A 17272-nucleotide genomic window follows, 5' to 3' on the forward strand; every position below is an offset into this window, starting at 1 on the left:
GAGCCGAATGTTCGAGACTGGCAAGAGCGTGTCAACCAATTGTGGAGGGCGGTATAACGAAGGGCCTTCTAGTTTGAGAGCCACTGATATACGGTGTACTTAATAATGATGAAGATGACTTGCACTGGGCACAAGATGTCCACCTGACAGTAGTGATCCAATTACAACTCAACCCCTTATAGAAAGTATACTTAGATGTTCCCCTCACTAACACAACCCCCGTAGGTTTCCCTTTTTTGCCACCTAGTATGAGGTCACCTATGACATATTTTGCTACATAAATGTAATTCAATGCCCCGGCAGAGCTTGTGCGACGTCCGTTGTAACGCCCCGTTTTAGAAAATTGATATTTAAACCAATATACAACACATTATACAACACTTGGTGATCTTCCTGAGTTGGTTCCGTTATTTGGTGTATGAGTTAATCTGCTTCCCATCCACTGCATGACATGCTACCCAAAGGGCCTTCAGTTCACGTGGTAGCAGTGTCGGATGGTTTAAATTACCAAACAAGATCAGCTCCAGAATTTCGGGCAATCAGGCATCCTCTGCCATCTAGCCAGAAGATTGCGGGGTTTCCTGTGGAGAGCAACCAAAAAGAAATCTTGCAAGGAAAACTGAGACGGTGGGCAGGCCCCCCTTTGACGAAATCCCTGCCCGGTTTCCATGGGCGTTCTGCGGCAAAGTGGTTGGATGGAGGAGGCGTTACCGAAGGCCTTGAGTCGATTAAAGAACGAATGGTGAGTAGACTAATGTGAATGGCAAATTAAGGTGACAGGGTTGTAGTACATTTTGCATAACGGGAAATATTGGGTAAAGGTAGAGATACCGCCAGAGAGACCTGGCTCAAGGGAGCTTCAGAAGGAGACATTTCAAACTCCAGTCGGAGTAGAGTGAAATATATAACGTGCAAACAGGTTTGCATAAGGTGATGTCTCAAACCTTGTACAGACAAGGAAAAGGAAAAAGTGTAATCACAGTGTTTATTTTATGTGTAAAGTCGACTAGTCTTTGCGTTTGTCGAGTAGAAATATTGAAAAACGATAGAAGTTGTGAAGTCATTGAGAAAATAATTCAAGAGCTATAGTGATTACCTAGTGAAGTGGTTGGTACCAATCCAGAGGCAGACATAGCAAAGTGAAAAAGTAGAGGCTTGACCAGTGATCGATGGTGCGCACTCATATTTTAGTTTTAAAAGTATTGAAAAAGTGGTGAGAGTATTTTATAAAGTCTGGTAAGTATTGACAGTCGATTGAGACTTGTCACAATGGGAGACACTCCTCTGATGCACCCATGCAAGACACTGCCAAAACATTTGCCCAATCTCAAACAGTATAGTGTGGAGTGGGTAATAGGCACGGCAGATAAGATGTTAATGCCGTGGCCACAAGGGGGGGGGGATCACCGTCGAAAGCGGAATTGCAACACATGACTACATACTTGCACGCTGCGTACACAGGGAAGAAATTAGACAAAAGATTAGCAATCCTAGAGCTCTAGAAAAAGTACCGGGAAGATCCACCATCTGAGGAGTGGATGCAAAGCCAGTGTAAGGAGGAAGGTGTTGAGCCTTCAGCTCCCTTTAGCTCGCCTGAAGTGAAAGGCGCTAGTGCGGAAGAAGTAGGCTTGTATCCTTTAAAGGAACTGAAAGCAGTGACAGGGTATAGTAATTTAAGATATGTACCACCCGCTTATAGCAATGACGATAGACCAGAAGAAAATAAGAGAAAAGAGGAGATCTTTAAGATCATACAAGACAAAGAAGAGAAGAGTGAGTGATCGAAATGTATCGACAGAAATAGAAAGAGATTAAGAGATGGAAAGGAGAGAAGGAAAAAGCTGGCAAGGTAATGCTTGTGCAGAACGAATGGATGGGAAGACCGATATTACTCAAGCTAGATGGGAAAAGCATTGAGGAAGTTAGGCAAAGAGAAGATGAGGACAAACAAGATAGAAGGGATAAAGAACGAGAGAAGAGATTGAAGGAAGATGAGCCTAAAAGAAAGAACAGGGTGCGACAAGAGCAGATTTAGCAGGCGGAGCAAGAGAAAAAGGAGGAGCGGGCAGAAGAGCAAAGAAAGTATGACAATAGACAAAGGGCGATGGAAGACAGGGAAAAAAGAGAAAGGAATAGAGGAGGAGGAAGCACAGACAAAATAATACAGATGTGAAGAGAGGAGGAGGAAAGGAGGGCAGGAATAAGGAGAATAAGGAGAGAAGAACGAAGGCAAGAGGAAGACAGAATTAGAAGGGAGGCGAGAAAGCAAAGGGAATTAGATGAAGAGCTAGAACTAAGGAGGAGACAGCAGGATCTTGATGTTAGCCTTATTCGTAAGAAGCCAGTAGGGGAAAGCCCAGCAATACAAGGAACAAGTTACTCACCCCTGGTAACGTTCTTTCGACTGGATGTTCCTCCAACATATTCCCCAACTTTGACATGTAATGCCCAGCTTCAGCTGCTTCGGAAAACTTTTTCGCCAAAGAGCGCTGTGTGTCGATGGCATCGAGCTGATGTCCCTCGAGGGAGATTTCATGGGAAGGCATATATAGCACGTACAGCGCCCATTGGCCTCAGTTCTGTATTTCCCCTCCTACTGCTGCAGAAATGCCCATGAATACAGGCATGACAGTACTCAGCCGTGGTGGAACGGAAGCTATAATAGCATGGGAAATTCTACAGAGGGGTAGGTTGGGAGGGTGATGAGGAATACGTTGGAGGAACATCCAGTCAAAAGAACGTTAGCAGGGGTAAGTAACTTGTTCTTCGAATGGATTGTGTCCTCCAATGTATTCCTCATCTTTGACAGACTCCCAAAGCAGTATTAAGTTTGGAGGAGGGTGTAGAATTACAGATTATACATTTTCATGGGCAGAGCAGAGAACTGCCTTGCCAAAAAAAAAAAACATCCGGACCATGGGAAGAATCCAGGCAGTAATGTTTTGTAAACGTGTGGATGGAAGACCACGTTTCCGCTTCACAGGTGTTTGTAATAGGAACCCCGCATTTGAAGGGCTGTAGATGTAGCCATGCCCCTGGTGGAATGAGCTTGCAAACCTTCAGGAGGGTCTTTCCCTGCCAGCCTATAGCACTCAGAAATTGCCAAAATAATCCACCTTGATAAGTCTGTTTGGTAACAGCCTGACCTAGTTTGTGTCCTGTATACCCTATGAATAGCTGATCATCAAACCGTATCTTGATGTTCTTGAAATGTAAACGCTTAGCGTTCTTCTAGGATCTAACCTATGAAGTATTTTTTCTTCGTTACCAGGGTGAGGCGGAGGATACAAGGAAGGCAGAACAATGTTCTGGCTCAAATGAAAATTCCAAATGATTTTTGGCAAAAACTAAGGTTTGACCTTCAAGACAACTTTGTCCTTGTGGAAAACTGTAAAGGGTGGCTTTACTGACCGTGCCTGCAACTCGCTCACTCTGCGGGCTGATGTAAGAGCAACCAATAAAAGGGTTTTAAAGGTTAATAACCTTAGAGGACAATTGTGCAGGGGTTTAACGGGTGCACACATTAGGAAGTTTAAAACCAGATTAAAGTCCCAACCGGAACCTGGAAAGGAGAAAGTGGGAACACATTAGTGAGCCCTTTCAGGAATTGAGTCACCAGTGGGATTTTGAAATAAGAACATTCCTCTGACGAGCGCATAGAAATGGACAGCACTGCCAGATGGCCTATAATGGTACCAAGGGTTAAACTGAGTAAGGTAGGCGAAGTCCCTGTGTGTGCGCTCTACACGACCCTAAATTCAATTACATAGTAGAGTTTGAGCTGCGTTGCTGTGGTCAAATTCTTTGTATGCCTACCCATGCACAGTAAAATAGAACGTATTATTGGTTGATAACCAGCAAATCGCGCTCCTCCTAAGTAGTGATATAATTCAGCAGTAATGTATTGTATACATTTGGAGTTATTTGTAAGAAATCAGCAATAGTCCATGTGTCTATAGTGTTTAATAGCACACTGAGTCAGCCGACACGTGTTTTGACATAGTTGTTGTTCTCAAGGCTGATAGTATCAAAACATAAAATTGTTGTAAGCCAAATTGTTGTCAACACATTACAATGAAAAACAAAATACAAAGTAAAAATTCCAAAAGTACATATATGTTATAATGATTCAAAAAGAAACAAAGCATTCATCATTGCATATAACAAGTAATTGTGCATATAGGAATATAAGGTTCACATACCCAATATTGTAGAAACCAATATGTTTGTTGCGTTACGTAAGATAATACTTACTTCAAAATTCCATTGGCCCCTGTATACACTTCTATTGCATTTGGGCTCGAGGGAAGCATTGTAATTATCCGGTCTGCTCTTTCTGCAACATCTGCTGGAGATTCTGTTAACTGCACAAGAACACATAGTCTGGGATTATAAAACAAATAACAATAGATTGTGCTACATACGGAGTAGGTGGACATTTGCCCTGAGAATTAAGCAAATGAGCCAAATAGCTTTATTCAATTAATAAAAAAAATATCTGCGAGCCACTGCAAATGTTCACATGGCCATCGCCACACACACAACCCATGAAGGCAAGTGGCAATCAAACCTAACAACAACAAACAGAATGTCAATTGAACACCAGCTCAAAAAAGTGCAACACTTAAACTGGAAACCCCTCTTTCGCTTTCCAGTGCCTAACTTTCAGCAAGAAAGGACCCTTGAGGTTTGAGAACAGAAGGTACTACAGAGAATTTTCTGAACAATCTGATAGTGGAGCGGTGAATTTTGAAGCCCTTCTCTGGCCAACGGAGTAGGCACCGCTGGAGAAGAGTGCAACCTCAAACATTGGAAAATGGACAAGAGTGGAGGCCTAGCGTATGGTACACAGCTGAGTGGAGGTCAGGAAGTGAACTGGCAGGAACTGTCAGAACTGAAATATCGCAGACTCAGCACTTCCAGGGGAGCGCTGCAGTTAGACACCATGAAGGAGACACAGATAGTGGTGGGGTTGGAAGAGGTCAGATATCTACATACCAAAGGAGAGCCGGAAGGGCGGAGGAAACAGTGAAAGAGGAGAAGTTTGATACAGATTATGAAGGAGGAGGTAATGAAGGAGGGCATGGTGGAGGCTGCATAAAGGACCAGGAGAAGATGGAGCAGGGAGTGGGGATGAGAAAGAAGTGAAACTAGGACAAAAGATTAGAGGGACTCCGACTGTCTTGCAGATGCACCAGCACCGGAGTGAAATCCAGAAGCCAGGAAAGAAAATTAAATAAGGGGAAAAGTAGGAATCTGGGATTGCATTTGAGCTACAAGTGAGATAAGAAAGGAAGAGAGAGGGTGAGGGGAAGGGAAAGAAGCAAAAAGAAGTTTGCAAATTCAAGTGAGAGGCAGGGATGAAGGCAGTGGATGCCAGGAAGAAACCAGAGGTACCACAAAGGAGAGTGGCCCTGAACAAAAGAGAAGGAGAGATTGGTGTAATCAGACAGGAATTGAGGAGAGATAAGAGGAGCCCAAATAAGTCAATTGTTCTTGTGCAGTTCAGAGACTCCACGAGAGCAACAGATATGAAAGGGGAGGTAGATGACGGATAACCACAGTATCTAGTTGATCATTTTTTTAAAAAAACATTTTTTATTGTGATATAACCACATTTTGGGTTTTTTACACATTCTTGATTAAATCCTTTAAAATATATAAACACAAAATACAAAGTACAAAATTCAATACAATATAGAAAATTTAACTCAGATGTCATTAAAACCTGTTCTTCACATACCTACAATTCTAACCTATTTTAAAACAATGAATTAAAGTTGATCAATGACTATCCACAATGAAATAATCATGAAAGGACTTTACCAATCCATTTGAGTTACTAAATTACCAGTATTTTTGTGGAATGAAACCTGTAGATTGCAATACTCTTAATACGTTTACAGTCAATTTAATCTCATGGTGTCCAGTCAAATGGTCGAAAATAAAAGATCGAATGACCATTTGATCGACAGTCAAATGGTCGGAAAAAAAAGGTCACATTTTTTCTTTATTTATATATTTTTTTTTAGTTTTGGTTGGTTAAAAAATATTTTTAATAAAGAAAACAGTGGTTTGGGGGGAACCCCCCATTAAAAAAAAAAAAAACTGCCTGTCGATCAAATGGCATTCGATCCTTTGGTTTTTGACCAAATGACTGGTAACCAATCTCATGACCCGCAATCATTCTTTCCCAGAAAGCACTAGAAGGTAACCGGTCAAGTGATCCAACTAGGTTTCCCAGAAATTCTACCCTTGTAGCCCAAGTACGTTTGCAGAATCTTAACAAATGCTCAAGGGTTTGTTTACTTGGGTCCGAGCATACCTTACACATTCTCCGGATTCCTTCTGTTCGACCCCGTTTAACCAGTACTGCTCCTGTTTTGATTAAATTCAGGCGTACTCGCATAAAGTTCTGCCTTCCTTTTATATCTGGGAACTTTGTCAGATACCTTGGAACAAAACCCTTTTTGTTCCCATACTTGAAAAAAGATGTAGGGATGGAAGACGACCTCACCACATCCACTGTGGAGATCCAATCTCTCAAAGTCAAGACTTTCTTAACCTTCAAGGGATTTGAGATCAGTATGAGTTTGTCTAATTCACAATAAATCAACAGGTCTTCTGCCATCTGTCTAAGTTCTCTCAGGGTTAGTGAGGTATCTAATTTCATATTATCCAAAAGATTTTCAAACAATGTGTTGTTCATTGGCACCAAGATAGATCTATATAAGGAGAGGAGTTTCCACTCAACTGCAGATTTAAGAGATTTTAAACCCAGTTCATATCGGAGTGTCGCCGTGTGTAGTCCTTTGGGCCGGCCTAATACCTGTTTCCAGATGTAGCTTTCTAGTTTTTGCCAGTCTATGGACCATAGAAGAGGCTTTGCCTCTATTCCATATAGTAATACGGGAATTACTTTCGCAACGTAAAACTTTATTACTGGCATGATGGAAAATGTGCCATACTAACTGGAAATCCTCTTCATTTGAGCTATTAGTTGTGTGCCTTTAGCCAATAATTCTCCATACTGTGTCACAACTGTGGGGGCCGCATGCAAGGTAAAACCCAAATATATAACTTCTTTTACAACAGGGATCGAGTGACCACCAATTGACCAACAATATTTAACATCTTTAAGGCCCTTCCGTCCAAAGATTACAACCCTTGATTTTTATGAATTTACCACCAAGTCATTTGATCTCATATATAGGTCCAATGCCCTTAGCAATCTTTGCAGACAGACAGGAGTCCTGTCAAGCAGGACTATGTCATCTGCATACATAAGCCGTTGATAATAATTGACTGGGTGATAGAAGGGACCAAAGGAGAGTGCTAAATCAGAACCCCGGCAAGAGGGATTGAAGACAGCGTTAATTTGATTAGTCGGTGATGAAGAAGGGGAAAAACTTGAATTGAAGTGCCAAATAGCGACAAGGAAAGCAAAGTTTCCCACTAAGGTAAGGAGATTCCACCTATTAACTGAGGAGTAATGCTAAGGAAGGAGGCAGGAAACACAGGGAAGTGAGGGGGTAGAGGGAGGAGGGAGTAAAGAGAAATTGGAAGAAAGAATAAGTAAACATTACAAAGATGCGCAGAGGGATAGTATGACCTACTGCAATAAAAAGGAGGAGTGGCAGGGAGGCAAATAAAGAAAGAAGGTTCTGTGGATTGAGAGGATGGCGTTAGAAAAAGAGAAAGGAAGTGTCCGCTGAAATATACATTAAAAGGGACACAAGAAAAAGGTGTTTAAGAAGCCAGTCATGTCACTCAAAACCCCAGGCAAAAAGGAAGGGAAAAGGAAAATCTAAATGAAGATCCAAAGAAGAATTTGAAGGAAGGAAAGGTGGAAGCAGAGAATTGGGTTCCTTGGGAAAGATGGAGGCAGGCCAGGAGGGACCAAATTAAAGCAGAACAACATTATGGGGGGAAAACAGTTTCCTGAGATCCACCTGCAAGAACAAAAATGAAAAGAAAAAATCCCCTAGATGAAGTGAGAGGAAATGAAGGGAAATACTGAGGGAACCAAAACAGACGCTGGAAAAAAGGGGAGAGGGGCAACATAGGAAAAGGCAGTGCAGGGGGAGACTAAGATGGGAACTGCAGGCAAGTAAAACAGGAAAAACCTGGGCTAGCTAGGAAGGAGGTACCCCAAAATTTAAACAAATTTGAAATTGCATTTCAGGCAATAGGCCAAAAATAGACTGATGGGAGGACCAAACCGAAAATCACAGAAACCGTTGTAGACATTGGGTGGGTTCCCACAGAAAGTCCTTTTGAGCCTTGAATATTATGATGAACCCAAGGGGTACAACATAACAGCACCTTACGATTCGGGGGAGGGTGGAGAGTCCGTAGGCCGGGGGTCTGTAACCTTCGGATCTGCATATGTTTTGGACTACACATATCATTAGCCTTAGCTAGCTTTTTCAATGTTGAGGGGTCATGGGAGCCCCAGTCCAAAACATCCGTAGAACCACATGTTGCAGAACCCTAGGAGGTCGCCCTCTGAGGCGCTCCCAGGAAAGCTAGCAGAGAAGGAAAATAATATAAACCATCCCATCTTTACCCATTACTTACCTGCCCTTTCCCTTACCTGTGCCACTGACTTTTTCAAATATTTAGAAATTAATATTTTTGAAGACTGATGAATCTGGGAAATGTGTGCATTTTTACCAAGGGGAGCCACCCCCTTTAAGGCTAGGGAGGAAAGCCTGCTAAGCAAAACCCTTTTTGGGGGTTTGGGAAAGCAGGACCTCACTGGGAGTGACCCCCCACAACCACCTTGCCCCCGAGGGGACAGGGACTCCTATTCCTGTGTGTAACTCCCTAAAAAGGAACGGCTATCTGCATACGTGGGAATTCAAGAAGAAGATATTTCCTTTAAAGGAATGGTTGGGTCAAAAAATGTTATTGCCCCTACGGGTCGGCCATGTGTTTTTAAGCCTAAGTCGCTCGATTTTAGAAAAATTTCCTATGGTCCTTACCCGAGTTTTCGTCCATTAAACGCACGCGAAAACAGGCACCAGGGAGCTGCCATTTTGTGATAATCCTATCATTTCCCCCCATCGCCCTGGCTGACCTGCTTTTGCGGCACTAAATCATATACCCCGCCTCTGAGCCTGACATTATCAAAACATACATATTCCCTGCCTCTCTCCGTGACGTTACTGTGCTACGCGACTTCACACAGAACCCGGAAACCAACACAGATCAGCTCACAACACAGTGCGCCACAATTCGGAATATGAAACTGTACTTTAAAATCAAACAGCAACACGGTAAATTTGGTAAAGTACATTAATTTGACATTAAATGTTTATAGAATATTCTGCAATTGCCATATGAACTCAGAAAGTCATTTATTTTCTTTTATCTCTATCCGCAAATCCTTAAAATTTTATCGTGCGTCACGTGCTGTTCCTTTATGGTACACAGGGTGTTGGTTTTCGTTCAAAGAGGCACTTTGTTGCACGTTGAACCGCAAGGCTGTTCCATCAAGTAGGCACTAGGCCAGCGTAAAGGTTGATATGTTGCTTCTAGCCGCTAGTACCGCGTAAGAGCATATGGGCCCTTGGCGATCGTCCCATAAAATCATCAGAATGGGGGGGCGTGGCCAACCGCCATGTGAGGAAGCCGTACCTTGGATGAGCTCCGTATAATACATACAACGATCCGCCGCCAACTACAGATTAAGATTGCAATAACGCTCGAAAATAGACCCATCGGACTGTGAACGCCTGGGGAACCTGCGGCCGTGGCTTGGGGCAGCTCCGTTCCCTCGTCTCGACACTGCGACGGATGAGAGAGAAGAGGCGCCGCGGCCGGAAAATGGCGGCTGCATAGACATCTGCCGCTCTGTGCATACCAGCGGCCTAAACTGCGACGCCACCAGACCCGGGGCACCCTGCCTAGGTTGCGGGGAGCGGGTGTCGAGTGATCAGTGCCGGCAGACTGAGATGGAGACCGGAGCCCGGGTGTCCCCGGTCGGCAGAGGTGTGGCCGCGGCGGGCGCGAAGAGCGGAGTGAGGAGCGCGGAGCCAACCCAGCGCTCCCCTGCTCGCCCTGGGCTCCAGGAGGCTTTTCGGAACGACCGCGAGGCCCGGAGGCGGGAGGCGCCGCTGACTCTGGCCTCGGCGCCCCACCACAAGATAACCCGGTGGCGTCCCCGCGGAGCGTGGCAGCTCCACAACTTCTGTGGCCTCAGGGGGCTGACCCCTGGGACGCGTGCCGCGCACAAGCCGGGCCTGGTGCGGAGCGGGGACCCTGATCGAGAGCAGGAGGAGGCAACGGAACGACCGGAGAAGGGCGGTAAGGAGTCGGGTGGGGGGGGGCGGAGGTCACTGTCCCTCTAGCCTCCAAAACAGAGCCCTGACCCTCACGGACCCCCGGACTTGTAGGGCCTGGCACCAGGAGGCGGAGCAGCACACTTGCGTCCGGGGGCGTGAGACACCAACAGGGGCCAGCGTGCTAGGCCTCAGCGGAACCAGTGGCCGGCAGGCCTACACAGGGTGTGGGCACCCCCGGCGGCCGGGGCGAGTGCGGCCAGCTGAGCGGGGCCGGGCGAACACAGGGGCCGCCACGTTACGAAACAAACACTGACTCCCGGGGTGCCCTAACCTCAGACGCTTCCTGGCAGCTGCCCCGGTCTGCACCCTGGCTGCAGCGGAGTGATAAAACACCATACGACCAGGGGACAAATCATACTCTAGACAAGACACCAGCCAGGCCGAACTCGGCATCGGTGGGCCGTTTCCCCCGGACTTGATACCCAAGTGGCCTTAACCACTGAGCATCTCCTTAAACCATCCTGCAGTGGGCTGCCCCGCAGGACCCTGGCGCCACAGGCGCCCTCATGCCCCAACTTTACCTCGGATCATCCTAAACCGCCTGCAGCAGCCCTTAGTGATAGCGGGCAACGCACTTGGCCATATAACACAGCACTGCGCTCCCACGAGGCAGGTTACTCCAACCACCACCCAGGGCCCACAAAGGACTCGGCAGGCCGCCTCACCACTTAAGCTATGTCGGTTAAAAACGCCAGAGGCAAACAGACAGACCACTATGGAATCCTTTGCCGCCTCTGGGGCACCCGGGCCGGTCGCCACCCACGCCAGCAGCGAGGCACTAAATGCAGAAGCGCCCGAACCAGCGAATTCGCAACTTCTGGAGGCCATCATGACACTCCAGAAAACCATGGAAAATAAGATAGACGCTGTGGCCATAGACTTGAATCTGCTGCGGCAGGATGTGCGCTCCATTGCCAATAGAACAGAAACCCTAGAGACCCAAATAAGAGAACACTCTGAGTCTAAAGCGAAGCTCTCAAAAGAAGTGGACGTCCTTGTACAGAAGGTAAAGAACCTTGAAGACAGAGCCGAGGAGGCCGAAGGAAGGGCCCGCAGGAGTAACATCAGAATCATCGGCCTTCCCGAGGGAATCGAAGGCAATGACACCACGAACTACGTCGAAAACCTACTTATACACGAAATTGGCGCGGGGAAGCTATCACAACGTTTTACTATTGAGAGAGCCCACCGATCCCTAGCTAGACGGCCGTCCCCCGGAAATCCGCCCAGGCCCATAATAGCTGTATTGAATTACAAGGACAGAGAAGCAATCCTGACCTTCTCTAGGCTGGGCGGCTCCATACAGAGAGACTCCGCTAAGGTCACCATTTACCCCGACTACACCCTGCAGGTCCAAAGAAGTAGGGCCACGTTCAACCACACCAAAGCCAGACTAAAAAATGCAGGATTGCAATACATGCTTCTATATCCGGCCAGATTAAAGGTCCTTCGCAACAACAAAGCCCATCTATTTAATACTCCTGCTGAAGCGACCGAATGGATGGACAGAGCACAGATCCCTGATTGGGAACCGAAACAGAGCAAGCCAAAACCGCCTGATACATAGGAGCTCGCTTATACCATCCCCAGGCAGCATTTACCATACACTCAGAACTACTAGACAATGAGCGGCAACCTAGATGCAACCGGAGCCACACCGACCACGGAAATACCTTGCATTTGTTACATCAGGAGGTGAAGCTACACCCGCCCTAGAACTATCTTTTTTTGGGTAATTACCCACCCGTAGGGCACCAAGGGAGTAAGGTCCATGGGGCAGAAACGGGAATGTCAGAACGGGGGATACCCCGCTAGACGAGTTATGTTACAAGTTCAGTTCAAGGTTAATGTTTATGGGGACAAAGAAGATCAAGACCAACGAATACACCGCAAACCACTAAAATACGCAAAAGATGTCAAGGATCCGACCAGATTTACTCGCCACATGACAGGCCACCGGACCAGGAGCTCGGTGCCGCTGGGCAGCCCACCCAGGAAATCACCCACACCACATTCATGGCCAATGCGATTAGGGTAATGACATGGAATGTTAGAGGGTTGAACAGTTATATAAAGCAGCACAGTGTCTACACCTTCCTTAAACGCCACAAGATAGGCTTTGCCTTATTACAAGAGACCCACCTGAACGCACGGAAATTAGCAGCGATGGATGGGGTCTGGAGAGGGACCTTAATAGGCACCACGTACTCTAGCTATGCCAGGGGGGTGCTAATATGGATAGCCCCTACCATTCCCATTAAGGTGACACACACTAACATTGACGACGAAGGTAAAATGGCCCAGATACGATGCACCATAGAAGGTAAAGAACTATGCTTGGTCAACACTTGTGCCCCCAACCATGACGCCACAGTCTTCTTTAGATCATTGTACACTCGACTGAGCCCAAGCCGAAATGGCACGGTCATATGGGGAGGAGATCACAATTGTACTCTAGATCCATGCGTGGATAGATCAGACAGTAAACACTCCCAGCCCTCCCCGCCTGCAAAAATATTAAAGGCCCTTACACAACAATACGCCCTAAGTGACCTCTGGAGAGCACAGCACCCTGAAGGCAGAGTCTACTCCTTCTATTCACCACCGCATGTAGTACACACTAGAATAGATAGCATACTGGTTAGCGATGAACACTTAGACGCGTTTGAAGACACTCAATACCTGGCCAGAGTGCTGTCGGACCACTCCCCTCTGATGACCATATGGTCCTTAACTGCACCCAGACCTCCTATACCCACATGGAGGCTCCGGAGCAAAGCGTTACTAGACAAGGCATTTTGTGAACAAATAGGGCAATGCACATCCGCCTACTGGCAGATAAATATCGACAGTGTCCAGCATATCAGCACTGGTTGGGAGGCATACAAAGTAGTGATCAGGGGGGATATGATAGCCGCCGTAGGGGGCGCCCAAAAATCCATCACTTCCCAGCTGACGAGTTGCGGAAGACGAGCTACAACACTTAGAGGCTGCAGCCTCGTCGGACCCTGCCCACATACGTAGAACAGACGAACTAAAGCAGGCCTGCCTGGACGCCTCCAAAGCGTTCGACTCGGTTCGCTGGAAGTGGCTTCTAGCTACCTTGTCCAAAATGGGGATAGGGCCTAGCTTTATTAAATGGGTTACACTCATTTACACCAACCCAGAGGCTAGAGTGCGTACCAACAAAATTTATTCGGACAAATGGAGGTTATCCCGAGGTACTAGACAAGGTTGCCCCCTGTCCCCAATGCTATACATTCTCGCCATCAAACCCGTTGCAGCATACCTCAGACAGGAGTATGGAGACGTAGGCATCGAGATAGACGGTGTATCCCATTTGCTCTCTATGTATGCAGATGACATGCTCCTCTATCTGAAGAACCCTGAACATACACTGCCTTACATTCTAGAGACTTTGGAGGGGTTTCACAGAGTCACTGGCATCCACATCAACCATAGCAAATCCTGCCTGTTCCCCCTGGCGACCTTAAGCGGGCTCGAAGCCAACAAGCTCCCCACACTAGAATTGAAAAGGAAACCCACCTCCTTTAAATACTTGGGCATCATGATCCATAGAGACCCTAAAACGGAGCACATCCTTAACACAGTCAGGGCAAAGGAAGGCCTAGCGAAATCAATGAACTTTTGGGGCAGGCTGCCGCTTTCGGTGGCTGGCAGGGTGGGGCTGCTCAAGATGGTAGAATTACCCAGGCTGCTTTACCATTTTACCAACGTGCCATACAACATTCCACATCAATTCTTTAACGACTTACATAAGCTCTGCAGGAAATTCCTGTGGCAAGAAGGAAGGCACAGAGTGGCCCTGGACATGATGCAAAGACCCTACGACAAGGGTGGCCTGAGGGTCCCCAACTTTGAACTTTACTATTTTGCCGGACAGCTGAAACACGTGATCAAGTGGATGGCGGACGGCGCTTCTACAGACACCCGCCTGCTGCAGCCAAGTATCGCCCAATCACTACTAAGAGACCTGCTGTGGGTCGATTCATGCCAAAAACACCAATACCCATCCTTAGTCCAACTTGGAACCCAGATTTGGAAAAGAGCCAGCAAAGCTATGAGCCTCAAAGACCCCTACTCCCCACAGATCCCGATAGCCGCAATCATGGTAAACAGACCGGGGAGTCGGAAAATAATAAGAGACACTTGGGAGCTCTGCGGCGTTGCCAGCCTTGGGGACCTAGCGGATGACCAGGGCATCCTGACCTTTGCTGAACTGCAGGAAATCTCAGGAATACACACGGGTCAATTCCTCCTACACAACACTGTAGTGCAAAGAGTTGCTGCCCGCTGGCCATCTGTGGAAAACTTGGACACCGGACACAAGAGGATCGAGAGCCTACTGGCGGCAGCGGAAGGGGGCCACAAGACCTCCAGGGTGTACGAAACACTGCTAGATAGTACTACCCAGCACAGCCTCAAGTGCAAGGCAAAGTGGGAAACGGAACTTGGACAGCAATTTGAAGACGCGGAGTGGGAAACCATCACAAAATACCACAAAAAAGTATCTAGAAACGCCAGATTTCAGCCTTTACAGTTCTACATAACGAACAGAGCATACCTCACCCCGGCAATCATTTCCAGATTCAATGGTGCCAACAGCAAGGGATGCCCCAAGTGTAATGAACCCCACTCCGATATGACCCATATGTTCTGGGGGTGCCCCGCAATACAAACCTTTTGGGCACTAATCAAAACCAAAGTGGCTGAGACTGACGTCACCCTGGAGGTGCATACGCCCACAGTATGCATTCCGGGAAGATACCCCAGGAACTGGAAGAATAAGCCACTGAATAAGCTAAAAGACCTAATGTATATACTTGCAAAATGACGCATCGCTATGTGTTGGAAACACCCCCAGGCCCTGTGCTTAGCAACATGGTGGGAAGACCTCTGGAGATGGACACAGGCCGAAACAGGGGCCTGGGAGAACGCCCGAAGCCAGCAAAGACTGGACACCTCTGACGACCTACTCCAATGGGTGGAACTCACGGTGTCGCTATTCAGCCCCAAGATGGTGGACTCCTCGAGTGAAAGCACAATCACTATGGAATGAAACACCAAAGGACCTTGCGGTGCAGTCTGAAATGGTCTTGATAGTTGGGAGGGTGGGAGGGAGGTACTGGAAAAGGGGGGGTGTTTTAAAGGTGTTGTATGTGGCCAGTTCACGGCCCTGCTGGTTGGTACATTAAAAAAAAAAAAAAGATCAGAATGGTGCAGTTGTTTACATTAAGCTGCAGCTGGCGGCTGAAGAAACCGTCTGCCGGTGTCTGAAACTGGTGGCAGGGGCAAAAGGGAAGGATGTACCTATTTTGAAGACATAAAATGTGTAATTAGTCTCGCCAGCCGATCTTTATTAATATTATTCATTTTATTTATTACGGCCGAGCTGAAATTATTTGCTTTCAAGGATAGTGCAATGGAGTATGTTCGGCTCTAAAATCAATGCGAAAACTAACTAAATAAATCGAGGTTGGTACACAATGAGAAACGACTTTTTGTCTACATGCGTGTGGAATGTGGACCTGCATGCCCATGTGCCCGCTACAAAGGACGATCCCACAAACCTTTTCAAAGCTCTTCATTCATTCTTCCTTCCGGTATAAAAGCGTCTAAAGAGTTACTTACATTATATTTGCAATTTCCATTGTGTCTCTGCGTAATGCAGTCCGTAAATCCCACTGGGCTCTTGACAAAGATTTTTCGTATACTGAACTAACATGAACCCGGTCTAGTTTAAGAATTTTATGCCTTATCGTCTCAAACGTTATTGCACCTCCCAACCCCCCCCTTCAAATGAAGTTCTTTCTGCATGGTCCCTGTCTCTCAAGGTCAAAAAACAATAGAACCTTATACTGCCAGTGCGAGTTGTGGGCCTCTTCCGGGCGCGAGCTGAAAATCAAAGCCGCTGACCTTCACTAGAAATGAGCATACATTCTTTCTTTGCAACATCCCGTAGTAAAGCCATCTGTGAGAACTTGAAGTTTTGAATCCATCTATGTAGTGCGCCTCAATGTGCAAATGCAAACTGGCTTCTCTCCCAACTGCAACGGCTCACTTGGCTCGTTTTAAGGCCCCAATTTTGTCCTCGTTGTCTGCGAGCTTTGAAGCCCCAAAGAACCATAACTATTGAGACTTCATTTTTTGGGGAAGGTCAGGGAAAGTATAAAGTACCAGAGGAGTTGAGTTGAAAGTGAGATTTATTGTTTTTGTTTTATTATTTGCAATACGCAAGCCTCCCCTCGGTTAACAGTGCCCAGCATTTATAAAAGATTGCGAAAATTAGTTACATCAACAAAAATATATACATACACATATAGACAAGGTCAGCAATATGAGGTGAATAGAGCGAGAATTCAAAGATGACACCCAGGTAGTTCGGCACCCAGGATGGTGAAGGTAGGGCTTAGGGTTAGCGTACTTTGTATGCACACTGTACAATAAAATGTATTTACAAAAAGACAATCATATTACAATTATTTAAACCGGGATTTGTACTTCACAACCAGCTCTCCAACCAGCTCTCCTTTGGGTGGACATGGCACAGTGGCAATGTTGGGTGGCAATGGATCAGTGCTCTGCACAGAAACGTTCAAAATTCCATATCTGTGCTTCTCGAATACTGCAACAATAAGGCTTTTGACAAAGCCAAACTCCATTTCCTCAGACTGGTTTGATCACCCATTGCTTACTTCTTTTTGAAAAGGCCTTAGTGTAGCGAGGCATCCTTACATTACCCGTAGTCCTAGATTGTTCACGGCCGAGATTCTCGTTATGGGCCAAGACGGCAAGTAGAGTCCTATGTCTCATGCCCTGTATGCTGAAATGCAAGCGCTTTGGCCTGTACTTTAGGCACATATTGTGGAACACCTCCAAACCTCCAGTGTGACAGAATTCTG

At 46.5% G+C, this 17272-nt stretch overlaps 1 protein-coding gene across 1 annotated transcript in view; it reads right to left on the reverse strand.

Moving 5' to 3' along the window:
* The window catches only part of HIBADH (3-hydroxyisobutyrate dehydrogenase), a 1418622-nt gene that overhangs the window by 1235453 nt on the left and 165897 nt on the right, over positions 1-17272 (reverse strand). The window contains exon 3 of the mRNA XM_069648238.1: positions 4255-4364. Within this exon, the coding sequence (XP_069504339.1) occupies positions 4255-4364 (110 nt within the window). The remainder of the gene's footprint in view (positions 1-4254; positions 4365-17272) is intronic.

This window comes from Ambystoma mexicanum, chromosome 2q (assembly GCF_040938575.1).
Source record: "Ambystoma mexicanum isolate Mex_15411 chromosome 2q, UKY_AmexF1_1, whole genome shotgun sequence".
Classification (NCBI taxonomy): domain Eukaryota; kingdom Metazoa; phylum Chordata; class Amphibia; order Caudata; family Ambystomatidae; genus Ambystoma; species Ambystoma mexicanum.